Below are 26,964 nucleotides of genomic sequence, written 5' to 3' on the forward strand. Positions count from 1 at the left end.
TTTGTTTTGTTTTGTTTTTCAGGCCACAGCAGTGAAAGCCCAGAATCCTAACCACTAGGCTACCAGGGAACGCCCAGGAAAGCATGTTTTGAATATGAGAGCTTAGGATATCAGTCTCTGAATCAGACTAGTACTAAGCAGGGTTGGAACAGCAGCACTGCCTCTCTCTGTGTAATGTCAGGTGAATGACTGAAACTCACTTAGCCTCTGTGAAACGGGCAGACAATTCAGTACTTACCTCACAGAGTTGTGAAGATTAGAACTGAGTTAATATATGTAACACATTATTTGTATTATCTTATAGCAAGTGCTCCAAATTAGAAAAGACTATACCTACACTTACACAAAGCTTACAGAGTACCAGGCATAGTTCTATTAACTCAGTTAATCCTCAAAATAGTCCTCTGTGGGAGGGACAACGACTGTCCTATTTCCAGATCAGGACACTAAGAGATTAAGGAATTTGCCCAAGGTTACTGTTAGCATATTGTGCTGTCTCCCAGAGAAATGTTGGCTATTATTTCCAAGGGACACAGGAGGTTAAGGGACTAGTAGGCGGCATTTGACCAGTGGGGGAGGGAGGATGCCAGGAATGGGGAAAGGGAAAGGAAGCATTAGCTGAGCCTGGGAGTTTGTTGGTCAGAGGAGTGGCAGTTCCAAGGATGAGATCCTAGGATTCTGAAGGGAAGAGTTCAGAAGTTACTGGGTGCAGAGAAGTGAGCAGCAGAGGGGAGGTAGAGCTTGAGGTTGGAGGGGAAATCTGGATGCAGAGGCAAAGGCTCTTCCTGAAAGGAAAACCTGGGTGAGATTGCTGAAGCACAGTTCATGAAGGCCTGAGTTGGCAGGAAAACCTTCCCTGTATTATGGGTGAAGAGGAAGAACCTGAGCCATTGGTAAGAAGGAGTGCTGGGCCCCTTCCCCTCTTACCTGCATCCGGTGGCAGGTAGAAGACGAAGATGGCCAGAAGAGTGATCAGGATGCATGGGGCAATGACGTTGACCAGGTAAAAGAGAGGCTTCCGGCGAATGATGAGGTAGAAGGTGACTTCTTCACGCCGTCTTTCCCCCCCTCCCCTAGGATCCACTGGAGGCTGGATTAGCCGAGAAGGTTTGTGAATAATCTCCCATTGACCATTCTCTTGGGTGGCGGAGGGGGGGGGAGAAGAGAAGGTGACACAGATGTGGAACCTGTCTTTGTTGGTGCCAGATATACGGCTTTCTTTTCTTTTTCTTTTTTTTTTTTTGCCTCACTGCGCCACCGCGCTGCTTGTGGGATCTTAGTTCCCCAACGAGGGATTGAACCCGGGCCCTCAGCAGTGAAAGTGTGGAGTCCTAACCACTGGACCACCAGGGAATTCCCAGATATGGCTTTCTCTGCCACATCCTAGAGCACGGGGGACTGATGTAATAAGGGGCTAGATATGGTCCCTGGGCTGGACAGCCCATCTCTAATAAATTTGAGCAAGTCTCAATTTCCATAACCACAAAATATAGACAGTTATACCTATCTTGCTGAACCCACAGGGACTCACTGATGGAGTATATTTATCAGCCTGTTAGAAACTGGAAATCATAAAGCCCATGGACATGGGAGCCATGCCCACTCACCAATAAAGGTGCCTTCATGAATGTGCACTTCCTGCCGCTCCTGCCCATCGGGACCCAAGCCGGTCTGCAGACTGACTTCTGAGCTGTCATAGCTATAGGAACTGAACACCATGGTGCAGTTCTGCCAGTCAAAGGGGAAGTAGGTGACCTGGATGGAGTGGAGAGTCACTAGAGCTGCCAGAGAGCTGGTCAGGGCTGGGGGAGTTGGGGAGGTCACAGGGCAGACAGGGGTCAAAGGATATGGGGCACTAGGGAGATAGGGACCACCAGGGGAAGATCACAGAGAAGTGGAGTCACAGAGGAATAAGAAGGCTATGCGGGGAGGTCATGGACAATGGAGGGGGGCGGTCACTGAGGAAGACTGGAAGTCAATGAAAGTGGACAGAGAAGATGAAACTCAACGGAAAATCAGAAGGGTAAGAGAGACGTGAGGGTCATGGGGATTATGGAGGAGGGATATCTGAGTGAGGGTCTCTAGGAGCGCCTTGAGCTTCCCAGGTGGGGCCCGGACACCTGGATGCTGCAGCTGCTGCGATAGATGCCCGGGGGCTGCCAGCGCACGGAGCCGTCGGAGGACACCACGACGCTGATGTCCAGAGCAACATCAAAATTTCCGTCGTTGCTGCAGGGAAAGAATCTTCTCATCTGGGATCAGGCCCCTCCCTCCGGAGGCCGCGCCCCTCCAGAGGCCCTGCCCCACCTCCCAGACTTTGGGAACATCCTTACTTGTTTAGGAGCACCACGTCTGGTAGCCACACGGATTCGGCAGTGATGCGGAGTGAATCGATGCCCTCGTGCTCCTCAGGGTCCCAGCTCAGCCTGTAGTCAGTCCACTCCTAGGGAAGCAGAGGCTGAGGGGCCGTCTGGGGCTGGAGGCTGGAAGGAGTCTTGGGATGTGCGAAGGAAGTCCGGGCAGGGAATGCAAGGGAGGAGAGCCGCGCAGGCATGGTCTGTGGTTCTGGAGGCCGGGGCTCTGTTTAAGACTCCACCTGCACTCTTTGGGACCCTATCAACTAATTTCCCCTTCTCTCTCATCGGGCCCCAGTTTCTTCTTTCTGTAAAAACGAGGGGGTTGCACGCTAGCCTCTAAAACAGTGGTTTTCAAACTGCAGTTAACGACCCTTTTCATAGGTCCGGAATCAAATGAGTGGCCCCAAAACAGTGTTAAAAAAAAATTTAGAATGAAAAATGCATGGAATGCAGCTCCCACAGTAAAGATAGGTATTGTTTCCTGAAGCTTCTGTTTCAGTTATAAATGTGTTTTCTGAGGCCGTGATGCAAAAAAAAAAAAAAAAAATCTTACTGGGCGGGACATTCGAGGAAATTGTAAAGGCAGCGGGACGCCCGCCCTTTCCCACCCTGCGGGGGTCTCCGTACCAGGTCTAAGTAGACCTTTGTGCTCATCTCCTCATCCTTCTCGTTCTAGAAGGGAAAAGTTTAAAGGGTAGATATGATGTCAGTGTAGAGAAATGAGGGGCTTGGTGGGTAAACTCTCCCTGGAAACTCCCCTCTTTCTGAGTCGCACCCTCTTGGGTTCAAGCCCCACCTCCTATAAACTGCGTTGGCTTAAGCTCCGCCTCTATCTCGTAAACTTCCTGCTGGCCGTACAGCCAGCCAGTTCATTTACCAGTCCCGGCCCCGGCCGGAGTGAATCTCTGCCCGCTGTTGTTTATTGACCCTGTCCGGCACCAAGGTCCGCCCCAGCCTATGACCCCGCCCCAAGGTCCGCTCTCCGGCCTGTCCATCGGCCCCAGCTCCACTTTGAGATCTGCCCACAGGCCCGTTCATCATCCTGCCCGGCCCCATCCTGGCCCGTCCAGCAGCCACGCCCACAGCTTGTCCATTGGTCCGATTTCGACCCAATCTCTACTAACGGCCCGTCAGTCACCCAGCCTGGCCTCGCCCCGGACCCCGCCCACAGTGGTCCCTGGGTCCCGCCCTGCCTAAAGCCACGCCCCCCAGCCGGCTAGTGGGCCAGACCTCAACTCCCCGCGTGCGCCCTCACCAGGCTGATTAATTGCGCTAGGCTGAGACCAATGCTGACCCCGACGCGGTCTCCCACCTCCCGCGCCGGCCTCACCGAGCTATCATAGCCCGAGAAAAGTTTCTCGCGGAGTCGGCCCTCCGCCTCTGAGCCGCGGGCGCCTGGAGGAGGAGAGAACTGAGTGAAGCCCTGATGCCCGGCCACGACCTCTGGCTCTGTCACTGCCCCTTTGAGGCCCAGACTTACCCGGGGCGAATGGCGCCCACAACGCCCCCAGCAGCAGCAGCAGCAGCAGCGCCCCTGGGGTCATAGCCCGCCTGCGTCGCTCAGTGAGTCCGCTTGGGTGAGCCACCAGGACAGCCAGCGCAGGGGAAGTGACGAGGCGCCCAGGAATGTGCACCTGTTATTGGGGGGCAGCCGCCAGCCTACCCGCCCCGCCCCTGGGACTTGATCCCTCCCCGAGCGACTGCCAAAGCCTGCTACCCACAGATGGCAGACAACACTTCAATTGTATAAATCGTCTTTAATTGAGAAAGCATGGAGTGGAGACTGGTCCCCTGGGAGCAGAGCCTTTTTGGGTACCTAACACCCAGCTGAGGTAAAGCCAGTTCTATTCAGTTAGAAGCTGGAGGGGTGTATGAGGTCTAGAGACCAAGAGACCCTCACCCTCCTTGGCCTGACCTGTAGGGGAGAAGGGTGGGACTTATTGCTGAATTGGTGTCTCCTCATTTGAGGGGGTTCAAAGCTATGTCCCATTTGTCTTTTTTATTCTAGACCCATTACCCTAAAGACCTCAGCTTTAAAGGGGACCTGGAAGGAATTCCTGCTGAGGTAGCTAAGTGTTCATGTCCCCCCAACCCAGGCACAGGTCCAGTCATGCCATGGTTCTGGCCACTTTCCCATCCTAGCTGCCCTTCTATGAGCCAGGGATTCCTTCCAAAACTCCTCTGCCCTTCCTCAGCCTCTGTTCCCTGGCAGGACCCCAGCTGAGTTGCAGGAGCTAGAAACTGCATGTAAAAAATAAGGTTAGCATTCTATAGGAAGAATAAGATTTTTGGAAAATTGTCTAGGGAAAACAAGAAGTTCTGGACTTAGTTCTTTGTGAATCATAACTGGGTCCTTTCCAGAGCTCCTGCTTAACAGGTATCACTAGAGAAAGTGGAAGCATGGGTCTAGAACTCTTACTCTAGAGCAATAACATGCCTATATAGGCTCTAGTTCCATCCTAGAGGGAAGGGCTGAGAGTCGTGGTCTATGTCCTAGAGCTGAGATTCAGACGGAAGTATGGCTCTGTATGTGTCTAGAACACCACGCTCTAGAATTGGGTGTCTCTGGGGTAAGAAAGTTAAACCTGTGGTGATCTGAGACTGGCCCAATTCAGGCCAAGACCAACAGCTGGACAGGGCCCAAATCCAGCTACTCTCTAATTGGAAACCAGGGGTCCATCTGGGTGAAGGACAGAAGCCTGATGGATCCAGAACAGAGCCTGGCAGCATGCCTGTGTTCCAGCACAGACCCTGGGTGCAGAAATGGCCCTGGCTGGGGTGCCTGGTGTTCCAGAGCCTGTCTGGAACAAGGCAAAAGGTGGAGAAGCGAAAGAAGGAAACTAACCTGAGCTGCAGTGGACCTATAAGTCTATGGCTTGGTGGCCATGAAAAGGGCAAAGGGCTCCAGGAACTGGCTGAGCCCGGGGTGGGGAAGATTTATGCCCTGGTTTTGTCAGTTTTGGAACCCCCCCACACCATCTCGGGAAAAGGCTTTGGAGGGTGTGAGTGTGGAAGGAAAGAAGTGATCAGCCAGGACCATTTTCAGACATCCCCCTCTCTGACCCCTTTCCCGGTCCCAAGGATCTAAGTGTCTCAGCAGCCCCGGAAGTCATGGCCGGCCCCTAGGCTCCCTCAGGGTAGAGCACCTGGTGGGACATGGCTGCTCAGGGCATGAGTGTGGCAGCAGGGGTGAGAGCAGGGCCAGAAGCAGGGCTGGGAGACAGGCTGTGGTGGTGGCTAGAGCAGGGAGCCTCCAGTCTGGGGACTACATGGCAGGGGGCAGGGGGACTGGAAGGGGAGGTCTCAGGGACACTGTGGAGAGAAGGCTCCCGGTACACAGCCACTGTGAAGGGGAGAGAGAGGAGCAGGAAGGAGAGTTAGGCACCAAGAGAGCTCTGAAAGGGCTCCCTTCCCCTATACTCCTCCTCTGGGAACCCACAGAAGGAGAGCTTCCCAAACCTCCAAAGGCCAAAGCCTTCCTGGCTTGACCTGTCATAGCATGTGTCCTCTTAAAACACTTATAGCCCCTTAGCTGTGTGTCACTAAATGTCCATGTCTAGGTCAATACCGTCCCATGTGGTCCACTTCTTCCCTGGGGGTCCATACTCACCCTCCAGGAGCTTGGGCACAAAGTGGGCGGCTGCCTTGGTCTTCTTGACTCGATTTCCCTTCATGACTCGGCCCTCCTTGTCCAGGCCCAGGTACCAGGCCCGGCCAGAACGACGCTGGCGATAGAGAGCAGAGGCGTACAGGACATAGTAATTCTCAAAGACACACTCCTTAAAGCGACACTCAGCTGTGAAATGTGGCTGAGGAGACAAAGACCCAGAAAGGCACACACAGACAGAAAGACAAAAAGACACATCACTGAACAGAAGGGAGCCCTGGGAAAAACAAGGCAGGATATAATCCATACGTTTGAGACTGGGAGAGCCAACTTCTGAGTCCCCGCAGGAACTGGGAGAAAGGGAGGATGAGGAAGAGTCTGGTGGCCCCCCGAGGGCCGGGACCTAGACTTCTGGGGGCCTGGGATAAGAAGATAACTTCTCTCTGCTCTACTCCCAACCTCTCACCATCCAGGGCACCTGGAGGGAGTTTCTGCTTGGAGGAGTTCCTGAATCCTTCCCCAGCATCCTGAATGACTCTGGGGAAGTGAGTAATAATGAGGTCTAGAGGAGGTTGGAGAAGACACAGGGGTCCTAAAAGGTTGGAAGAGTTGGACATTCAAAGAGCCTGGGGGTATTTAGGAGGCTATTGGAGGAGAAGGGATTGGAGGGACGCTAGAGGAGGTGCTTGGGAGCAGGCAGTGAGGACAGGCAAGAGCTGGAGGGAGAGGAAGCCCTGAGCTGCAAAATATCTGTAGCTGGGAAGGCTGTAGCTAGGGGAGTCCCCTGACTCCAGGCCACTCTGTCCCCTTGTCTCACCGAGCTGTAGAGCAGCCCCTCAGCGTTCATGGCCACGTAGTGACCCAGCTTGGCACTCTGGATGGTGACTACACGGAGCCCCACAGGGATTAGGTTGAAGTGGGCTGGGGGTGGAGAGAAGGGGTATCAGTACCCCAAGCCTCCAATCCCCATCCGAGCCCCTCCTCAATTCTGGTCCCAGTTCTACTTCTTCCTTTGCAGGGTCAAAGAGCCAGACTGAAAACAACAGAACCTGAAGCCACAATAGGACTGTCATCTCCTATGCCTGCGCTCCCCCTTCCCACCCAGCAGCTGGCTTCCCCTCTCACTGAAAGAGCTGGTGTCCTCTGGGGTGCCCTGGATGCTCCCATCGGGATTCGCCTGGAGGTAGAAACCCTGGCGGCAGAACAGTTTGGTGACGATGCCTTTGAGCTGAGGCTCTGGAGAGAGAGACATTCATCTTGGAACATGACATCTCTGTTCCCAGAAACATTGCTACACTTGGCGGGATCAGAGGAGAGAAAGAAAGGAGGATGGAGGGAAGGAAGAGGGTCCCAGGGCCCCAGCTCCCTGACCCTCTAAGCAAGCTCTCTCCCACCTCTCTTTGACTCCAGAGGAAGCCGGGGTGTGGGTCCCTTCTGCTTCCTCTAACCAGCTTTCAGTTTAATTGATTGAAATGTATTTAAAGGCTTAATTCCTGCTCTACAGATCAACCAGAATGGGGGGAGGGGAGAAGAAGGAAGAGGAAGGGGAGAGATACATGGAAACGCAGAGGACAAAGGGAGACAGGCAGAGCTGCTGAAGGGGCAGTGTGTTTGCGAATGTGGGGGGCATTAAGGTGACCCCAGGGTAGGGGCGCCCCCTCAGGAGTGGGGGTGGGACTGGGCCTGACGCTGACTCAGCACCTGCTGCTGCGGCTGACGCTCGCTTCGCGCGGGCCTCGCCTTGGCCCAGCGCCGGCCTCTCTGACACTGACCCATCTGTCTGTCTGTCTGTCTGTCTGTCTGCTGGCTCGCGGGGGCCCAGCCCTCCCTGAGGCTCAGCCTCTCCCCTTCAGCCAGGTAACCCGCCTGGGATGGGGGATATTCGGTACTAAACCAAGGAAATGGGGGAGGGGGCCAGGGAGCTGGTGAGGCAGGCTGACTCACGTGGGGGCTGGGTCCAACTCAAAGGGTGGGCTGCGGACCGTACCACTGCGGAGGGCCGGCGGCGGGGGGAGGAGGACGCCAGCGGGGGGTGGGGGGTCTCCCCCTAGGGGAGCTGAGAGCGGACGGGAGCGAGGCCAGAGGGACTTCCCGCCTGTCGCACCTGGACGGGGACCACACGCTAACCCTCACAACTCTCCTCCCCCGGCGCTTGTGGCCGAGTTCCCGGTACCCCCTCGTAGATGGTACGACCCCCAGTCTCCGTGCGGGTATCCAGCCGTTTAGTGTGTCTGAGTTCCTCGCGGCAGAGGGTCCCCTGAGCCCGTGGGACCCGATTTCTGAGTCGCGTAGGCGGTCATGGGGGAGTGCCCAGCTCCCTTCTTGAAGTGCAGGTCACGGGAGGAGGGCGCACAGAGGGGCGGACTGGCGAGGTAGCTGCAAGGACACCCGGGGGAGAGCTTGGGGAGATTGGTACCGAGCCAGGCAAGCTCGGCGAGGAGGAACGGATCCAAGGCTCGGAGGAGCGGGAGAACCGGGGCGGGGGCGGGGCTGCCGGAGCCGCAGAAACCCTCGGGGTGACCCAGGCGTCCGGAACCCCCAGGCCCCTCCACTCGGCATTGAAAGAATCGCGAGAGACGGCACGTAGGCAGAGGATGGTGGGGGTGGGGACTCCTGTGTTGGGAGGGGGGCCGAGTGGGAGCTGCCAGGCTTCGGGGCACCAGGCTTAGCCCCTCAAGCCTTCCCCTTGCCCTCGAAAGCAAGGAGACTCGGGGTTACGGGCGAGAGAGAAGGGAAACTGAGGCATCGTCTGGCCGAGAGTTTGTGGTCCAGGCCCACCCCCTTTCACTTTCGGGGAGCCCCCGTCAGTCGGGCCCCGCTCTTCCGAGTCCCTGGCCTCAACCTCCCAGGCAGAGAGACCCCGGGCCCGGAGACCCCGCCCCAGCCACTCACCCGGGCAGCGGTCCGGCCGCGCGGGCCGCCCCCCGCACAGTCGCACCTTGGACAGCAGGATGAGGAGCTGCTTCTGGCAAAGGGACTTGGTGCCGCGGGGACACACGCGCCGCTGCGCCGACACGGGCCGGCTGCCCCCGGGCTCGTGGACCTCCCGCTTCTGCCGGATCAGGCTGCTGGCCAGTGCCGCCATGGCGCCCCGGGAGGAGACACCCCAAAACCGGCAGGCTCCCGGAGCGCGCTGGGCCACCCCGGAGAAGCCCGCTAGCTCACCAGGACATGCTCTTGACTCTCCGGTCCGACTCGCCGCCTCACCCACGGGACCTGAGGATAAGCCCTAGACGACCCCCACCCCAGGCACCAGCTCCCACCCTTGGGCCTCGTGCTAGCTTCGCCAGACCCAGCAGCCTATGTACCGCTCAGTTGACCCCACCCTCGACCTTTGCCCCCTACAGAAAACTCCCCCTTCTCTGATCTCCAGTGTCCCTGTCCCCCACTAACACTATCCCAAAGCCAAGACCCTCAAATTTTCCAGGATGTGGTTCCAATATCCCCAGGCACCTTTCCACCCTATTTCCGGGACCTGCACTCCTGCCAAAGCCACTCTTGTAATTTTAAGGGTGTGGGTCCTTAGCTTTGGGGATATTAGCTCACCCCACCCCTGATGGGGTGTTGCCAGTGTCTAGGAAGAACCCAACCTTGGTGTCTTTTCCTTTGCCACCCTCTAAGTGAAGAATCCCCCACTCTTTTTCACTGAAATCCCCAAAAAACTATGCCTTGAAATATCCAGACTGTCGCCAATCAGCAAGAAGAGGTTCCCAGACCCTGTCTCTGGACGATACCGCTCTTTACCAAGTCACCCCCATTTCTAGTGGCACAGCATTCCAGCTGCTGAGCCCCTTTCCTCACCTTGTTACCATCCACTCCTTTTGAAGTCACCTCCAAATCCGCCCTTCCTAGTGGTTACACCAGGTGGTTGTCTGGAGGGCCCTCTGTCACCTCGGAATAAGGAGCATAGGTTTTTGGCTTTTTTGTTTTTTTCTGGCAGCCCCTAATTTCCTCGCGGACAGCTGGTGCTGTTTAGATCCCACGCCCTCCAATCCAACCAGCCCCCCGAGAGAGGAGTGCACCCACGTTGTCACGGGTCCCCAAATGTGAACAGACCCGCTGTAAGTCAGAGCGCATCAGAGCTTTCTGCGACAGGGCTTCCTTGTCCTCCCCGGGACTGCCTATAGCACCCCCTCTTCCTTCCCCGACGCCCCTCAACCTGTCCTGTCTTGTCGATCCGGGGTCGGCTGGCGCTGGCTCCGGTTCCAGGCTCCTCCCTCCCTGTACCCCGCAAGCGGAGCTTCCCCCCACGCCCGGCTAGGCGTCCCGGACCCCAGGAAGGATTGAGGGTGTCTCCGCAGAGCGCCCTGGTCTGGCGAAGTGAGCACTGGGCCTGGCGGCTGGGCCAAGCGGAGCAGCGGCAGCGGCGGCAGCGGTAGCGGCTGTGGGAAGCTGAGGCGGCGGCGGCGACAGCGGCTCCCCTCTCCTCCGAGAGCCGGCCCGGGGGCGGGGCAGGGGGCGGAGACGCCGGGAAAGAGTGGCGGGGGTGAAGTTGGGCGGGCGGAACCCCGGGGTTCCTTGGAGGCAGGGAGTGGCGAAGGTCTTAGAGACAGGCGGAGCCGAGGCAAGGCCGCATGTCTCGGGGTTCAGAGAAGGAGGGACAAGGAGGCGACTCCACTGAATGGAACTCTGGATGGGGGGAGAGGTTGGGCTTAGATAGATGGAATGGCGGATGCCCCGAGAATGGAGAAAGGGACCCTATTGCCTGGGATGGAGGACAGAACTGGATGAGGAAGGTGGGGGGAATAACTGAAGAGATAGCGGTGGTGGTGAGGTCTAGCCTGGGGTGAAATCCGGCCTCCTTAATGTCTCTGCTTTTGTGTGAGACAAACTGTCAGTCCCTGGTCTCCATACCCCTCTCCTTTACACGTTTTTTCAGCAAATATATTACCCCCATCCCTATTGACTCCTAAGAGAAAAGACCATAAGAACTGGCGGGAGATGGACGCCAGACGCTGCTCCGGAGTGGGAGGGGTGCTGGCCACAGATTTGGAAAGTGGAGAGGCCAGAATGGAACGACCTGTGCCAGGGATGGGGCGGGAGGAGGGTAGGAGGAAGCGGAGGAACCGGCGAGGAGGCCTTCTAGAATGGGCTCTTCAGGCCCAAAGCGCTCAGCAGACTGTCTCCCGGGTGAGGGGAGAGCAGTCCCCTCCACATCCCGCTGGCCAACAGAAGCACATTCGAGGTTAGTAGGAACAGCGTCTTTAATGGGCCCCGCCTCCCACGCCGGCTAAGCCGCCCCCCTTGCGTGCAGCCTTGGCCTCTTCCACAGCGGCGCGCAGGGCGCGGGCAGGGTCCCTGCGAAGCAGGGCCAACGCCCCGAGCAGCGAAGCGGCGCCGTCCCCCGCACGGAGCTTTTGGCCACTCAGAAAATAGTGGGGCAGCGTCCCGGCCTCGAGCACCCGGCCCAGCTCATCCAGCAGCCCGAGGCAGCAGGCGCCCGCATTCTCGTGTCTCGCCAGATAGAGCGCGGGCAGCCGCTCGCACGCCCAGTAGAGCAACGTCCGCAGGAGGTAGGGCGCCGCGACCCCAGTCCCGGCCACCAGCGGGCGCAGCAGCGCCTGGGCCGCCGCGTGCGCTTGCAGCAGGGGAACGGGTATGCGCGTCTTGAGCGCCAGCTCTTGGCGGGCGAAGCAGAGCTGCCAGCCGGAGGCGTCCGGCCGCTCTGTGCCGCCGCCGCCGGGCACCAGGTAGAAGGAAGACGACTCCGAGGCCAGCGGGCCGGCCCACGAGTGGCTCCGAGCCCCCTGGGGCCAGCCGGCCACGGACACCACGGGGATCAAGTCGAAAAGCAAGAGGCGGCGCGGGGGCCCGGGCGTAGCCACAAGGATGGTGGTGACCCCCGCGTGGCGGGCTGCGTGGACCAAGCGCGGGGCACCCGGGACCGGAAACAGGGACTCAGCGACTGCAGCCAGTGAAGCAAAGAACCAGGCAGCCACCTGGGCGGGACACAATGTGGGCCATGCCTCCGGAGCCTCCGACGGCTGTGGCACTGGGCTAACTTCGGCTGCTTTGGTGACGTCACCATTCGTTTTTTTCAGTGGTGAGGGACAGTCAACATCGGTTACGTCTTGTTGAGGCAGCTCTGGCACTGAAACATTACTAGGTGAGTTTTCCAAAGACTCGTGTGCCTCAGGGTCAGTGACGTCACCGTGTAGCTGGTCCACGGAGATTTGCGGATCCTTGGGAGTTTCTTTGCTTTGGGCTGGGTGGATCGAATCACGTCCTCCTGGGACTGGGGGTCCTAGGCAATCCTGCCATGCCTCCCGGACCGAGGTTCCGCGTACCTGCTCTGGGAGGAAGAGCCATGCGTAACAGGATCCCACGTCCAGTTGCAGCTCCTGCCCAGTGCCATCTAGCGAAAGCACGGGCACCAGCAGTGTGAAGCCGGCGTCGTAGTGAGGTCCCCGAGCGTAGGGACCTACAGGCGCAGGCCCCAGATCCAGGGAGCCCTCGCGAATCCCGCCACGAAGCAGCAAGAGCTCTGCCTGAGGAGGAAAGCGAGGGTCCCGGCGGTGAACGAGACCTAAGGAAAGAGAAGGGATCGTAAAGGCGTGATCCAGAGCCGGGGCGGGGTGAGGCGGAGCTGAGAGCTGCAAGTTCCCGAAGGCTAGGAGGGTTACTTACCAAGCAAAGAGAAAACAAAGTCCTTGGCCTGGAGGAGATCTGGTCCTGGCTTGGGACCTTCACTCCAGCTCGCCTGCACACCCAGCTCCTGGATCAGCTGGGTTAGTTCTTGCAGCTGCGCCCCAGAGCAGAAGTCGATGTCCGTGAGCGGCCGGGCTGGGGCTGGGGGCGGTGGGCCCCACCAGGGAGCACTCCCCCAGACCGCGGAAGCCATATGGCTCTGTCGTTTGGGGGCTAGGAAATACACAGACGGGAGGAAGCCCAGACGGGCCGTTCCTTTTGCTGCGGAAAACTGGCCCCCGTTCTTTTCTCTTCCAGAGGCCAAGAGGGTTCCCAAGACACAGTCCGCCAATGGGTCTGCAGACGAAGGGCCCTAAATTTGGTCTTGAAAGAGAACAAATAAATACCTCCTCCGTCCCTGCCTTTTTCTCATATGCCGGTCCCCGCCCCCATGGAACGGTTCACCTGACTCAGCAGGTAGAAAGTAGCTGTTTGGCCCCTCCTAAGGAATGCAATAGCCTCCTTCGCTGCCCCTTGTCTACGTCCCCTTACCTCTTTTTCAGAAGAGGCTAGTGGCTTGCGGCTTCCCTCTTAGGGTTAGCTACAAAGGCTGGGAAGAGAATGGATAGGAAGATTCAACAGGTAACTTCTTCCTGCTGCCTGCAAGGTCACGCCCCTAAATTATAACCACGCCCCTTTCTGGAGACTGTCGGGGTGGTTCCGGACCAGCCCGGCCTCCAGTCAGAGTTCAGTCACTCCTTTCGCTCTGCAGAGATCTCGCGGCTATCCTGGGAGTTGTAGTTTGTCTTCAAAGCTACCAGGGCGTTGGGGCCACGCCCCCACATCCTTTCCTGTTCCGTTGAAGTAGTGCCTGATGGAAGTTGTAGTTTCTATGGAGATAAACTATTCTGTGTCTTTACAAGGCCAGGTCAACCGCACAAACACTCCTTGGGGTTAGGACAGAGGCCTAATAGGATGGATCTGAATAGCAAACAATAATGAGGGACATACACTAGGGCATGCGGAGAAATAGGGGACTCTACATCTCACTTGGGAGTAGAGGAGCCCTGGTCATTTAAATCTAGAAGGGTTCTTGCATGCAATTATAACTTCATTTTAGAGATGAGACTGCAAGCCTAGAAAGGTTGCACATGACTTGTCCAAGGTCAGAGCTGAGCCACAGAGGTGTTGGAAATGGGCTCTCCAGCTGGGATGTATCTCCTTGGAATCGGTGGTGGTAATGTTAGACAAGAACACACCGATAGTGTGCATGTAGTGACCCAGGGATGGACATCTGACTCAGGGAAGGGACATATTAGTGTTGCCCACCTCAGACACACAAGTGGTGGCAGGGAAAACACTTTGCAATCTCGCAGCTTATGTGTGTATACAGAAGAGTTATCAGGACTGAAAATCAAGTCCAGAGGAAACTCCAGCTGGGCTAGGGGAAGGCAATGAAAAATTATCAGGGGAAGGAAATGGCTTTCAGCAACCAGTGCTATCATGGACACAGCTTAAGTCCAGGATGAAACTAGGAGCCAGAATAATAGGACAGAAAGATAGGACACCAGAGACACGCTCACAGATTAGACCAATGCATACTGGACCAGGAATTCTTACATGCCTTTTTCCCAGGGGTCTGTCTCCACAGTGAACTAGGCCTAAGTCCATGGGCAAGAAAATTAAGTGGAGACCCCTCGAAAAATTGAGAGGCCTATGAAGGAGGGGACCCTCAGAATCCAGGACTCAATTTGGGGAGCCTAAAACACAAGGTTTCCTAGCCACTGACAAAGAGAGGTCTTCTCCCTCAGTAACCAAGAGCCCCAAACACAGCCCAGAACGGGGGAGGCAAGTTTCCATACATCTGGTCGTGACCCAAGAGACCAGATGAGGAAAACTGAAGCCTGGGCTCTTTCTCACAGTCTGGGGAAATCAGGCATTGGGTGTCCATCCCCACATCTTACCTCCTCCCCAGAGGGTGGCTTCTGAGCCACCCTAAAAAGAACTAAGTTCTCTGGGCTCTGGGGGAGCTTTAAGATGCTGGGGGTGGGCGACAGGGAAAGGAAAATTGCTCTAAACTCTAAAGCACTGCTCTCCAATAGCATTTTCCATTATGATGCAAATGTTCTAAATCTGTGCCGTCCAATACAGTAGCCACTAGCTCCATGTGCCTACTGAGCATTTAGAAGGTCGTGGCACTGAGGAACAGAATTTTTTTTTTGGCCAAGCCATGAAGCTTGCGGGGTCTGAGTTCCCCGACCAGGGATTGAACCCCAGCCACAGCAGGGAAAGCGCCAAGTCCCAACAACTGGACCGCCAGGGAACAGAACTGGATGCCAGGGAAATTCTGTTCCCTGAGGAAGAGAATTTTTAACTTAATTTTTAACAGAATTAATTTTCCTTAATTTTAACTAATTTACATTCTAATAGGCATTTGGCTAGTGGCTACTGTAATTGACAATGCAGCTCTAGGGCCTTGGGGATAACGGATTTAGCTAGACAGCGATGGAAGGAAAGCAGGGATAGTTTAGGTCCTCATCAGGCCCTATGGGATGGAGCTGGGGTGAATGTCCTCAAATAACAACAGAACACTTCTCTTGTCTCTTTATTCCTCATGCATATCTGTCCCCTCTTTTTCTAAAGTGCTCATCACACACTGATATCCCCACTCCTTGATGGTCTCTGGTGAGTTGTTGGATGTCTCTCGGTGAAGGTGCCTGGGAGACAGAGCTTCGCACTTGTCCCTGCCTGCTCTGAACTGTCTCTCGCGGGCGTCAAAGACCACATGCCCGAGCCGGGTGCCTGACCCAGGACAGTAGGGCTTCCAGCTGGTTTTGGGATGCGTAGACATCTGGCGATAGTTCTGGCAGGCTGGAGGAACTGTATCCATGGGCTGGTACACCCAGTCTTGGCTGCCTGCTCGCCGGGAGGGTGATTGCAGCTCAGTCAGTACAGGTACCTCTGAGAAGGTTAGCAGGTCATTGTAGGCCACCTGAGCCTTGGGAGAGCAGGAGTTCTGACTGGGTGGGACAGAAGTCCATGGTATGTGCTGCCCCGCATCCTCCTTTCGACGAACTGCCTCAGATATAAATGACTTTCAGGTCTGATGTGGGCCCAAAACTTGGACAGAGTCAGTTCCTAGAGGGTTCCTGTGGAGGCCAGGATTTGGGATAAGGCATGAGTTGTTATGGAGGCCTGATCTCTTGGATAAGCCAGAGTCTTCAGTAAGGGCTGGACCCTTATGGGGGCCAGGATCTCGATTAATTCCTGAATGCTGTGTAAGCTAGGGTTATGGGTATGTTCTGAGCCCCTGTGAATTCCAGCATCTTGGGTAAGGCCTGGAAGCTTGTGGAGGCCTGGATCTTGAGCAAGGCCTGGGTTCTTGGGGGAGGCCTGGGTTTGGGGTAAGGCCTGGGTTTCTGGAAACTCTGCAGACTTTGGAAGGGCCTGGGGTCCTTGGAAGGACAGAGCCTTCGTTGAGGCCTAGACTCTCATGAAGTTCAGGGGGTTGGGCCTGGCTTGGGGTTTGGGAAGTAGTGGATAACTGGGGAGGGATGGGGCCCTGGGAAGAGAGGACAGACTGAGGAGACTTGGAGGTTGGGGGAAAGGTGGGGGGTTGTATTAAGGTGGAGGGCTTCTGGTGGTTGCTGTGTTGATGAAGGACCCATGATCTGGGAGAAACAAGAGGCAGATAAAGAGTGCATGGTGGAGGCATGGTGCATGGTGAGCTCTGGGCACTGGTTCGAGAATGGAAGCAAGGTTGAGAAGGTGCAGCATCATTGGAGTACAGGAATTTGGGGTAGACTGGAGTCTGGGTGTCCGTGTTTCTCTTCTCAGACCTGCAAGGAAGGAAGCTGCAGTAAGGGAAGGTCTTGGACTATACAAATTTGTCTTTGGCATCATTTGAGATCTTCCATTCCATATTCCCCAACTCCAGGTAACCCAGTATGGATCCTGTGGAGGGCTTAGCACTGTCCCCACTACGTTGCTTGAGTGTTTGTTCAGCTGTACCAGAGCTCACCAGACCATGCCCCTCTTGGGGCCTGGAGAGGGTACCCAAGTCCTTTCTGGAATACCCAGAGTTCTGAGGGGGACACACATGGAATAAGTTCTGCTTTACCCTGCGGGCATCGTAGATCACATGGCCGGAGGAGAGGCCTTGGCTGAAGGCAGACAAGGTAGAGGGAATAGAATCTAGGATGGGGGTAGGGGTGGTGGAAGGGACTGGAGTGGTCGTCAGGGCCATGACCAGTGCTAGGACAGAGGTTGTGTCAGAGGTCGGGACAGGGGCTGGTGTAGGGGCTCGGGCAGGAGTAGTAGCAGGGGCAGAAGTTGGGGGAGGGACTGGGGCAGAAGTTGGGGGAGGGACCAGAGTGTTGGCATGGGTATAGGTCAGATGAGCATGGGTCAGGGTGCAGACAGATATGTGGCCCAGGGACTGGGCTGAGGCCTGTGAGGGGGCCTGGGCTTGGGCCTGGGCTGGGGTATGGGCTGAGGTATGCTCAGGGCCCTGGACCTGGGCAGGGCTGTGCTCAGGGGTGAGGGCTGGGGAGGGGGTCTGGGCCTGGGGGGGGGGGGGGGCTCCGGGGGGGGGGAAGGGGAGCAAGGCTGGGCCTGGGGTGGGGCGTGCTCAGAGGGGTGGGTGGAGGAGAAGGTCTGGGCTTTGGCAGGAGTGTTCCCAGTGGGGTGCACTAGGGAGAAGGCCTGGGCGGAAGTGTGCTCATGGGCGTGGCCTCGGGAGCAGGTCTCGGACTGGGGGAGGTGTGCTCAGTGGGGTGGGCTGAGGAGAAGGTCTGGGCCTTGGCAGGAGCATGCGCAGGGGGCTGAACTGGGGGGCGGGTCTGGGCCCAGGCTGGGGCCTGGGCTGGGTCAGAGTCTGGGGTCTTAGTCTTGCTCTCTTGGGGCAGGTGGAGTGGAACCACGTCCACCTTGCTCATCCTGCGGAGCTTCGAAGATGTCTCTTACCCGGAGTAAAAGTTGGCTTGGGACTTTAAGGCTGTGACCGGAGGGGCCTCCCCAGCTCCCACTACCCGCTCCTTCCGCAGTCCCCGTGGAGCCTCCGTGGAAGCCGCAGCCCGTCCACACTGAGGCGCCATCCAGCAGCACTCAGAAGCCTTCTCGTCATTTGTGTCTGGTATCCAGGAGATTGGGTGGTGGTTTGGGTGCCCGAGCAGGAAGCTTGGGCGATGGCGGAAGCGGGAAGAAACTCTTGAGCGCAGGTTCTTGGGATCCACGGAGCAGCGCATGCGCATGCGATGGCTGCCTACACAGCTGGCTTGCTTGTCTGCGGGGAAAGGCGAGATGGGTCAGGGCCTGGCTTCCTGAGGGGCTGAGAATCAAGGCAGAGATAGAAGAAAGGGGACAGGCCCACATCCCCTGAGCCCACGCTGGCGCCCACTCACCTTTGGGGAAAATGCGTTTGAAAAGTGCCCGCAAGAATCTCTTCAGATGCCTCCAGAGCTGAGGGAAGAAGGGGAGGGGGGAGGCCGGGAGCAGGGTGAGCCCTGAAATCCAACCCTTGTCCGGCCACACCCCAGCAGCTCTCCCACCTCAGCCCCTTCAAGACCCCAGGGCTCCCCCAACCCCGCTGCCCAGATCCTGCCCTGACCATAGTCACCACGTTCATCCCCAAGTTGAGGAAGATGGATCTGATCAGGATCAAAAGAATTGAGTCTCCTAGCTCCTGGCATTACCTGGGGATGCTGCCAGAGCATGGCTCGGCTCAGTAGAGGGCTCACTCACCCATGGCCGGGGGTCCAAGGACTGCCTGGGTCCCCTGGCCTCCATATAGTCACTGGGAGCCAGACTGGGTCATGATGGGGCAGGTGGTGAGGTCACAGTGAGGGAGGGGGACGAAAAGGAGGGCCCAGGGTGGCATTCCCCTGGTAACCAGGGTCAGGTAAGCTGAGCCTGGACAGTCAAACAGGGCCCGTAGGCCGGCACACCTCCCCTCGAGCGGTCATTCATTCGCTCACCGCCCGGTCACTCACTTGTTCGAATGACACATTCCGTCTCTTGGCCCCTCTTGAGACTAGGAAGACCTTGGCCTCAGAGGCCTGCTGAAGGCCTGGCTGGAGTCCAGAGCCTCAGCCTTCTTCATGCCCTTCACTGGGCCTGGAGCTGGACCTGCCCAGATGTGGAACCTCCCAGTTTGGAAGCAGCTTCTTGTATGAGGCTCTTTGGGGACAGGGACAGCTGAGACACAGAGGAGGTGCCCAGAGACCAGTGGTTTGGAGTCTGCAGCTGCAGACCTACTTAGTGCATGGTATAGGACCAGGAGGGGCCTGCTGGCAGAACTGTGGCCACTAAACCAAGGGGACCCTCAGGCCAAGAAGGGGACACTGGCTTCTTATTGCAGGAAGCCAAGGGCAGGGACCCAGGCTGGCAGAAGGAGTGGCGCTTCCAAGCCACAGATCACCAGTGTTTCCTGGACTCTGGCGCTCTTTATTCCTCTCTCCATGCCCTGCCGCCCCCCCGCCCCCGCTCCCATTTGCTGCTGGTCAGTTCATTTTCCCAGTCTGGCTCCCGTGCAGAGAGGGCCTCGAGGCCGAGGTGGAAGGTAGCAGCGAGTTGGCCCGCGCTTGGCTCTCCTGCACTTGCCGCTTCCGCTCCAGGCTGTCATACACCTGGTAGTTGGCATTGCCCCCCAGGTTCCGCCTGAGTGGCATGAAGGTGGGCGGGGGTGGAGGGTGCTCGGTAGCCTGGACGTCGGGCAGGGGCTGGGAGGGGCGGAGGAGCAGCGCTGAGCTGGGAGCCGGGGCCGGCTGGTACGAGGCCTCGGCCAGCACCGTGAGGGAGGCGGACGTGGCCAGAGGGCGCCGCACGGGCAGCATCTCGGCCCATTCGGCCGCCCGGCGCCGCACTTCGTGGGGATCCCGGGAGTAGTTCAAGTGTCCCGTGGAGGGGTGCGGGCTGCGCTTGGGCTGGTTGTGAGCACAGCTGGGGAGGCTCCGTCCGTGCGCCGGGGGGGAGTTGCGCTGCCAGGCTTCGGGCTGGCAGCCCCGAGGCACCAGAGCGGATGGAGGCTCAGAGCCCTCCAGACCACGCCGCCGTTGATCCCAGGAGTCATACGGGAGCTGGCCCCTTGAGGGGTAAGTGCTGTGCCCCCCAGGGACCCACGAGGGGTTAGGGGGCAGCCGTCGGAGAGGTGGTGGAGACGAGGTCCACTGGTCAGCCTCCACGTTGCCCCAGATGCGGGATGGTGAGCAGGGGGCCCCGAAGGACTGCAGCCTTAGCTTGGACTTGGTCTCCACACGCTTGGCCATGCGGCGCAGCTCGGGCGACAGGTAGAGACAGGGTGGTGGCAGGCTGGCCAGGATCCCACCCTGGCAGGCCCAGAGGCCCACGTTGGAGGGCAAGCCCATCTGCTGGTAGAGCCCTCCCCAGCACCCCCACGGGTACTTGGGTTGTGGGAAGGAAAGATCCTCCTCCTCCTCCAGGTAGGAGTCCGGGTCCTCCCGATCAAAGGAGGGCATCGGCCGCAGCTGTGACATCCCGTGGCTGCGATGCGGCCTACGGAAGCCTGAGCGGCTGTAGGGGAATTGTCTGCGGTTCTTCGGCCTCCGCTGGTGGCTGCCGGGGCGGCGGCTGCAGCTGCGGCTACGGTTGCCGAGATGATGGTAGGAGGACAGGGAGTAGCAAGTGGGGCGGGCCATCTTCACTTCCACAGGGTCCAGGATGCAGTGGGTGTGGACATCTTGGGCCTTGGCTGGAGGATGTTTGGGGGAACTTTCACAAGCCTGCGAGATTTCATCTGGGGGAGGCGAGAGTCCATGAGGGCAGGGCAACTGTCAGAAGAGTTCAGGGTTGGGAACCTGGGGGCCTGGGTTTCTAGGGCCCTGGGAGTGGCGGGGGCGGGGTACCCCCTACCTGTCTTCCGTACTTACTTTTCTGATTAATCCAATAGATGGTCTTGTCTAAGGCATTCTGGAGCCCATGCCATACCTGGGGTGGGGTGGGGTGGGGTGGGTGAAAATGAAGGCCAGGCTCTCTACCCTCACCGTTCCTGCAGACGGAGGTGCAGGCTGCAGCTGGTTCCCACCCTCAGCCCTCTTCACCCCTACTGGTGGTCCCCAACCATCGCTGACCATAGTTGCCATGCTGATCCCAATGCTGACAAGAACGACAAGGCCCAGCAGCAGGAGTAGGAAGTCCTCCGCATTCTGGGTACTTTCTTGGTATTGATGGCAGCACCCCAGGTTTTCATACCAGAGCCGGTTTTCCATGGTGGCGTGTCCTAGGGCCACCTGGGCCGCGGGCCGCCCCCCCCCCCACCGGCCCTGACCCACAGTGCACTCATGCCAGGACCTGCGGACACCCACCAACAGGTGAGGGAGCGTGGTCATAATGAGACACGTTGCAGGGAGTCACAATGCCGAGGTGGCCAAGCTTTCATCCACTCAGCTGGCCCTTTATGTGGCCATCTCTGCCCTCGGCGCCCACTACATGGAGCCTAGTCCCCAGAGTTCAGTCTGTCCTTCTGTCTCCATGGGGCCTTGCTTAACTTGATTTGCAAGCATGGTTGCTACAGATGAGAGACAGTCTTCATAGGGACTGAATCATGCATAAAGGATTTCCTCCATTTCATTGTTCGAGACATTATGGCAGCTTATGTAGCCTGTTGTGATTCCCCACCCACGCCTGCTTGGGGCCAGCAGCGAGGGTGACTAGATGGATGAGTGACAGTAAGAGTCCCCTCTGGGGTCGCCCCACTGCACCATCCCCTCCTTGTCCTGCCCATTTCCCTGTCATAACCCCTCTAGTACCCACCGTACCCACCCCTTCCTGGCGGGGGGTTGCAGCCTTATGTGTTGGTGGTCACTGAGCCCACTGGCCCCTTCGCTTCAGAGCAAGGGCTTGCCACCTTTGCCAGAGACCACCCCCAACCATGGTTTCTCTCCTTCCTAACCAACTGCCCTCCCACTGAGCCAACCCTCCGAGTTGAAAACCGGTTAGCTGCTGTCTTGAGAAAACCACATGAAATTCACAAAGCACAAAATAGATGTAATTGTGATATGACAAAAGGAATCTACTATTATAAACCGGGTTCATTGCTGGGGTCTGTGAAAGTGGTACCTGGGGAACCTCAAGTCATTTTGTTTGCACAATGAACATCTCAACAGATATAGAGGAACAGGGAATTCCCAGGAGGTCCAGTGATTAGGACTCCACGCTTTCATTGATGAGGGCCCCAGTTCAATCTCTGGTTGGGGAACTAAGATCCTGCAAACCACACTGCATGGCCAAAAAGAAAAAAAAGAAAGAAAGAAATAGAAAGAGCCAGTGGGCATTTTCCATTAAGACTCCAAACACATAGCAGGTGCTCAATATAGACCCACTTAATGGAATCAGCTTAAAATGATCGATAACGTTAGTCAAATGAAAATGAACAGAGAAGCGGGGTGATTCATAAAAGGCCTATCTGCTCACATTCCAGGAACCCATCTGGTATGGAAGGTGAGGTCTAGTCCCTTCGACCTGGCTCCTTGTTCCCAGGTTGTGTGCGTGTGTGTGATCCCAAGTGTCTAGAAGTAGGTAGGGCCTGGGTTTCCCTGCTGTCCAGTGGATGCAATATCCTGATGAGTTTACGTGGGAAGCTGAGGAAGGTGGGAGGAGACTCTGATGGGCCAGTAGCAATGGGAATCTACCTGTGGGAGCAGGGGGATGGAGCGTCTGAGGCCACGAAGTTGATCCTTGGTGTCCGTGTGACCATGAATAAGTCACTTGGCGTCTCTGAGCCTCAGTCTCCTCATTTGTGACATGGAAGTGCTAATCAGAGGAGTGAGGTCACACAGGGCTGTGTGGACGCAGCCCTTGAGAGTGTCCTCAATATTTTATCCTCCGCTCCAAGCCTTCTCGAGTATACAGGAGCTTCGGGTTCTGACTGGGGAACTGTGAGGGCCTGGGTACCCTCACTCAGCCATCCCTCCCCAAAGGAACCAGGGCTTCAGAGGGACCACAGCTCACCTGTGGTTACAGCCTAAACCAGGGCTCTGGTGGGAGCCGGACCTCTGAGAGACTGAGGCCATGGGGATGAGGGTCTCCACTCAAGTGCAGTACTGCCTGGGGATCTGGAGTGGGATTTGGGGGGCTTCCCTGGGCACTAAACAGAGTAGAGGCAGGTGGGAGCCTTGGAACCAAGAAGGGCCTGGGGAAGGGCTGAGGACAGGGCCTGGTGAGGCCAAGAGGTTGATGAGGGTCCTCAGGGCTCTCTAGGCCCTGTTGCCAGGGAGATCATTTCCTTAGCAACCAGGCTTCTGGGTGTTGTGTGGGCCCTGGCACCCCCCACACCACCACAAACCACCTCCTCTCTTCTTTTTATTCTTCTTCCAGTCACCTCTCTGTCAGGGAACGGTATACCCAGGCCTTTCCCGTCCCCTCAGCCGTGCTGGATCCAGAGACCGGGGAGTAACAGTGGGACAGGGCCTCCACCTCCCTGGTCAGCTCCCGCAGCCACCCCCTCACGTCTCTGGCATTACAGGCTACGTGCCCTGAGGAGTGGTGCTGGGGGATGTCTGGGATGTGGGCCGAGCCCAGCATGGGTGGCTGCGCTGGCGAGCACTGCTCCTGTTCTGCTTGGGGCACCACTGAACGTTCTTGTGGCTCAGGGCCTGAGGGCTGTGGGGCGGGGGTTCACAGGGTATGCGTAGGCCTCTAGGCCCAGCTCTGACTGCATCTCTCTTTTGAGCGGCCTTCCCTCTGCAGTTTGCTGGAAGCGGATGGTCTGGGTAGGTGGCTCCACGGCAGCCTGGGCCCAGGGAGTCCAGAACCCCTGGGTGGACTGAAAGCCTTCCCAGTCCTTGGGGCAATCCCAGTTGTGGGAGCAGATTGTTGTGTGCTGACGTGGGGTCTTCTCGTCATCGCTGTCAGTGTCAGGAGCCCAGGCTACATGGCGGTGGGCGCAGTGTGCTGAAGAGTCTCGATGGCGACAGTGGCGAGTGGGTGGGGGCAACACGGTCATTTTCACAGGGTCCATGGTGCACCGAAGGTCGACTGCAGGGGCGCTCTGCTTCGGGGGCTGGGTCTGCTTCCCAGGTGAGCATAACTCAGAAGCTTCTGTGGATCGGGGACAGGTGAGAGGCTGGTGGGGAGCCTGGCTTCTCCAGGGTTGGAGAGGCAGGTGCAGGAAGAGGATCTGCATAATTACGGTGTCTGAGCAGGGAGAGCGGGAGAGGAAGGGGCCCGCTTAAGGTCAGGGCTAGAACACCTGGTTTCTGCCTTTCCTATTCCCCAACCTCCCCATCCTCCACTTACCTTTCTCACAAATAACACGAAACACTTGGTGTAAGAAGCTACGGAGTCTGCGCCACGGCTAGGTGGGGGAGGACACAGTGACTCCAGGCAGGCCCCCGCCACCCGGCCTGCCCCCCAGCCATCCTGCCAGCACCCTCCCACCCGGCCCCACCCTGACCAGCGTCACCGTATTGACGCCAGTGTTAACGCAGATCCTGATGAGGTCCAGCAGCGACAGGATGGAGTTGCCCAGGTCCTGGCAGTTGTTGGTGCTGGGGCTGTGACACGAGGCCCACCCGGGCCAGGGCCACTCAGCCGTGGCCATGGGGGTCCCTAGGCCCCCAACCTACTGTGCCCACAGTACCATCGGCCGCCTTCCTGTCCCAGAGGCTCCTGGGGGTAAGCAGGTCACAGTGATGTGGGGCTCTCCCTCAAAATGTGCCAAGAGGGAGAGTCCTGGGCCTGTGTTTGACCCTCCAGCCTGGGCCAGGGCTTAGCAGAGGCCAAACCCTTCACCTTGCGTGTCTCTCCTGTAGCCAGCCACCTGCACCAGCCCATAGGCCCTCTGGCCTGTTTGGTGTCTGTCCCCATCAGCCTCTGCCTGGTCTTCTACGCCAGGCTCTGACCTCTGCACAAACACTGGTCCTGATCTTAACTCCCCAAACAACCCCATTACCAATGACCACCTCACCCCAGCACTCACTCCCCCTTTCTCTCTGACCTCAGAGCTGTTCACTGGAAAGGGCTGTGGGCTCGGACACCCTCCTCCTCCCTCACTGGTAGAGTCACTTCTCCAGGGTTTGTTTCTTCAGAGCCCCACCCCTACCTCCCAACATAACAGCAGGCAAAACCAACAGTTAAACTTTTATATTTACAATATTCCATCCTGGAGTCTCTGCGCTGTGACAAAGTCATGATGCAATCACAGGCAGGACTGCAAAGCAGCACTGTGCCAGGACGGTGGACTACATCTGTATTGATTTGTTTGGTTGTGTTAAGCTTATATATGGAAACAGCACAAGGGGGATTTGCGCCCAGGGTTAGGAAAATTAGAAAAACTACTACCCCCCCTACTATTGTTATTACAAAATGGAAAGTACCTATTTCAGCCCCAGGAAACTGGGAACGCAATACACAAATGGAAATATAGGGATGTTCCTATGGAAAACACCCCCAATTGAACAACAGTGGCCCTACGAAGGGGTTGTTGATGATTTTGCTTTCATATGGGTCCACTATAAAGAAAGGTTAATACTCTGGCAACAATTGCCAGGTGATAAACAGGAGCGTAGGAGGTATTGTAAGTGCTACTAGTGGAGTCAGGTACACAGGAACTGTAGGATATATTGTAAATATTTTTAAGGCACTATTCAAAAAACTTGCCCATGCATTTAAGAAAAAAAAGTGTCATGAAGAACCTAGGGGTAAGAGAGGAATAAAGACACAGACCTGCTGGAGAACGGACTTGAGGATATGGGGAGGGGGAAGGGTGAGCTGTGACAAAGCGAGAGAGAGGCACGGATGTATATAGGCTACCAAACGTAAGGTAGATAGCTAGTGGGAAGCAGCCGCGTAGCACAGGGAGATCAGCTCCGTGCTTTGTGACCGCCTGGAGGGGTGGGAGGGAGGGAAACACAAGAGGGAAGAGATATGGGAACATATGTATATGTATAACTGATTCACTTTGTTATAAAGCAGAAACTAACACACCATTGTAAAGCAATTATACCCCAATAAAGATGTTAAAAAAAAAAAACTTGCCCATGCAGAAAGAACACGAAGATTGCACTTCTGTATTAAAGACTTACATAATAGCTTGGCTTAACTATTAGACAATAACCTGCAACTAATGAGAACTTGGGGAATTATCTTGTTAGTACATCTAGAAACTGGGGACATTTGCAGAAAACTGACAAAAATATTTTGAGGTTAGAACATGTTGAGATGTTTTGATTTTGTACATGATGATGAAACCTGCCTATATATAAATACCCGCTCTGAAAAATAAATTTGTGCTTGACGTGCTGACATCTACAAAGGGTGTCAGGTCTTCTTTCCTTCGCCGACGCCGTCCATCCCTCAGGTTTACCTGGACTCGTTGGAGCTGGACTCCGACAATTTACAATATTCTCTTCATCTTTTGCCAGGTTTAAAAATGTGTACAGAGCCGCGAAGGGTTGGGGTGGGGACATGGGATTGTCAGGCCGTGCATGTTTTGACCAAAGCCCTCACCGCGCCTGAGGGCAGCCCTTCTCTCCTCAGTCCTCAGACCGCTCATCTCCGTGCCAAAGGCTGAGGTGGTTTGAGGGGCGAAGACCCCCCAAACGTGCCAAGGATTCCTCAGCCCTGGGCCAGGGCAGGTAGGATACAGAGGGGGAGGTGGCACTAAAGGGATCCCGCCTGCTCTCCCTCTTCTCGCCATGTCTCATCCCTCCCTCTCTGCCCCCGTTTTCCTCCCCTCCCCCTCGCCGTCCCCCTCGAATACTCCTTCCTGGTCTCAAGCCGCTTCCCCCTCAGCTCCCACCCCCTCCTTTGACCTGCCCCCTCTCCCCCTGGCCCCCAGGCTGAAGGAAGGAGCAGTGGAGGGGGGAGGGGGAGAGCAGGGGAGAAAGGCTTCCCCGACAGGTTGGGGCACAGAACGGTCAGCTTTACTGAGAACAGATGGAGGGCAGTGGGGACGGCGTTGGGCAACACCAGCAGAAGAATTTGATTTGAAAGGATGTGTGGTAAGTGTACTGCCCAAAGAGAACGGTTTGGGCCTCTGGGAAAGAAACTGTCGGGAAGGTTTCAAGACACCACCGAGAAGGAGCCAATCCTCGTCGGCTGCATTTTGTGGGTTCATTAGTGCCAATCTGAATAGGGGGTGAGTGCTGTCTTCCACTGACCCCCAAATCCCTGGTCCTTGGCTCCCCAGAACTTTGCCTCCTTACTGTCCCTTCTCGCCCCCACCTCCACCCATGGAAACTTTATTTTCTTTTCCCACCCCTTCCCCTGCCTGGTCTAGCTCCTTTCCAACAGCCCTGCCTCTAAATGCTAGGGCCCTGGGCCCTGAACCCTGTAGACAGATGCCCCCCAAACTGGGGCGGAGGGGGGCTGGGGACCCCATGATTCACCACGGACTCCATCCACCCCGTCCCCAGC

At 56.9% G+C, this 26,964-nt stretch overlaps 5 protein-coding genes and 1 pseudogene across 8 annotated transcripts in view; all 6 read right to left on the reverse strand.

The window, feature by feature from the left end:
- The window catches only part of CHRNB1 (cholinergic receptor nicotinic beta 1 subunit), a 48,746-nt gene extending 44,782 nt beyond the window's left edge, over positions 1–3,964 (reverse strand). Inside the window, exons 1-7 of one of the 4 annotated variants that reach the window (XM_029211376.1) lie at positions 3,838–3,964; positions 3,613–3,752; positions 2,985–3,029; positions 2,334–2,443; positions 2,121–2,229; positions 1,608–1,755; positions 928–1,137 (exon numbers count right to left, since the gene is read on the reverse strand). In XM_029211376.1, coding sequence (XP_029067209.1) covers positions 928–1,137; positions 1,608–1,755; positions 2,121–2,229; positions 2,334–2,443; positions 2,985–3,029; positions 3,613–3,752; positions 3,838–3,901 — 826 coding nt within the window. In that variant the 5' untranslated portion in view covers positions 3,902–3,964. The remainder of the gene's footprint in view (positions 1–927; positions 1,138–1,607; positions 1,756–2,120; positions 2,230–2,333; positions 2,444–2,984; positions 3,030–3,612; positions 3,753–3,837) is intronic. The other 3 variants (XM_029211379.1, XM_029211377.1, XM_029211378.1) reach the window with 3 other exon arrangements.
- A 149-nt stretch (positions 3,965–4,113) lies between these two features.
- Positions 4,114–9,049, reverse strand: FGF11 (fibroblast growth factor 11). Its single transcript, XM_029213126.1, has 5 exons — positions 8,857–9,049; positions 7,090–7,200; positions 6,782–6,885; positions 5,968–6,166; positions 4,114–5,700 (listed from the first exon to the last, which is right to left on the reverse strand). The coding sequence occupies exons 1-5, from the start codon at positions 9,047–9,049 to the stop codon at positions 5,522–5,524; spliced, it is 786 nt and encodes a 261-aa protein (XP_029068959.1). The 3' UTR covers positions 4,114–5,521.
- Positions 9,050–11,152: 2,103 nt separating this feature from the next.
- LOC114889665 (transmembrane protein 102) lies at positions 11,153–13,342 on the reverse strand. The gene is made up of 3 exons (XM_029213125.1): positions 13,144–13,342; positions 12,592–12,975; positions 11,153–12,490 (listed from the first exon to the last, which is right to left on the reverse strand). The coding sequence occupies exons 2-3, from the start codon at positions 12,803–12,805 to the stop codon at positions 11,169–11,171; spliced, it is 1,536 nt and encodes a 511-aa protein (XP_029068958.1). The 5' UTR covers positions 12,806–12,975; positions 13,144–13,342; the 3' UTR covers positions 11,153–11,168.
- A 1,898-nt stretch (positions 13,343–15,240) lies between these two features.
- On the reverse strand, positions 15,241–18,337 carry LOC114889560 (annotated as a pseudogene).
- A 754-nt stretch (positions 18,338–19,091) lies between these two features.
- Positions 19,092–20,816, reverse strand: LOC114888542 (uncharacterized protein SPEM2-like). Its single transcript, XM_029210697.1, has 3 exons — positions 20,679–20,816; positions 20,478–20,535; positions 19,092–20,344 (listed from the first exon to the last, which is right to left on the reverse strand). The coding sequence occupies exons 1-3, from the start codon at positions 20,814–20,816 to the stop codon at positions 19,092–19,094; spliced, it is 1,449 nt and encodes a 482-aa protein (XP_029066530.1).
- A 2,107-nt stretch (positions 20,817–22,923) lies between these two features.
- On the reverse strand, positions 22,924–24,672 carry LOC114889586 (spermatid maturation protein 1-like). Its single transcript, XM_029212931.1, is given in 5 exon segments — positions 22,924–23,183; positions 23,186–23,224; positions 23,227–23,646; positions 23,845–23,902; positions 24,002–24,672. Coding segments are annotated over 5 exon segments (924 nt in total). The 5' UTR covers positions 24,149–24,672.
- Between the last annotated feature and the right edge of the window lie 2,292 nt (positions 24,673–26,964).

This window comes from Monodon monoceros, unplaced genomic scaffold, assembly GCF_005190385.1.
Source record: "Monodon monoceros isolate NGI ecotype Baffin Bay Population unplaced genomic scaffold, NGI_Narwhal_1 Super_Scaffold_9, whole genome shotgun sequence".
NCBI lineage: Eukaryota > Metazoa > Chordata > Mammalia > Artiodactyla > Monodontidae > Monodon > Monodon monoceros.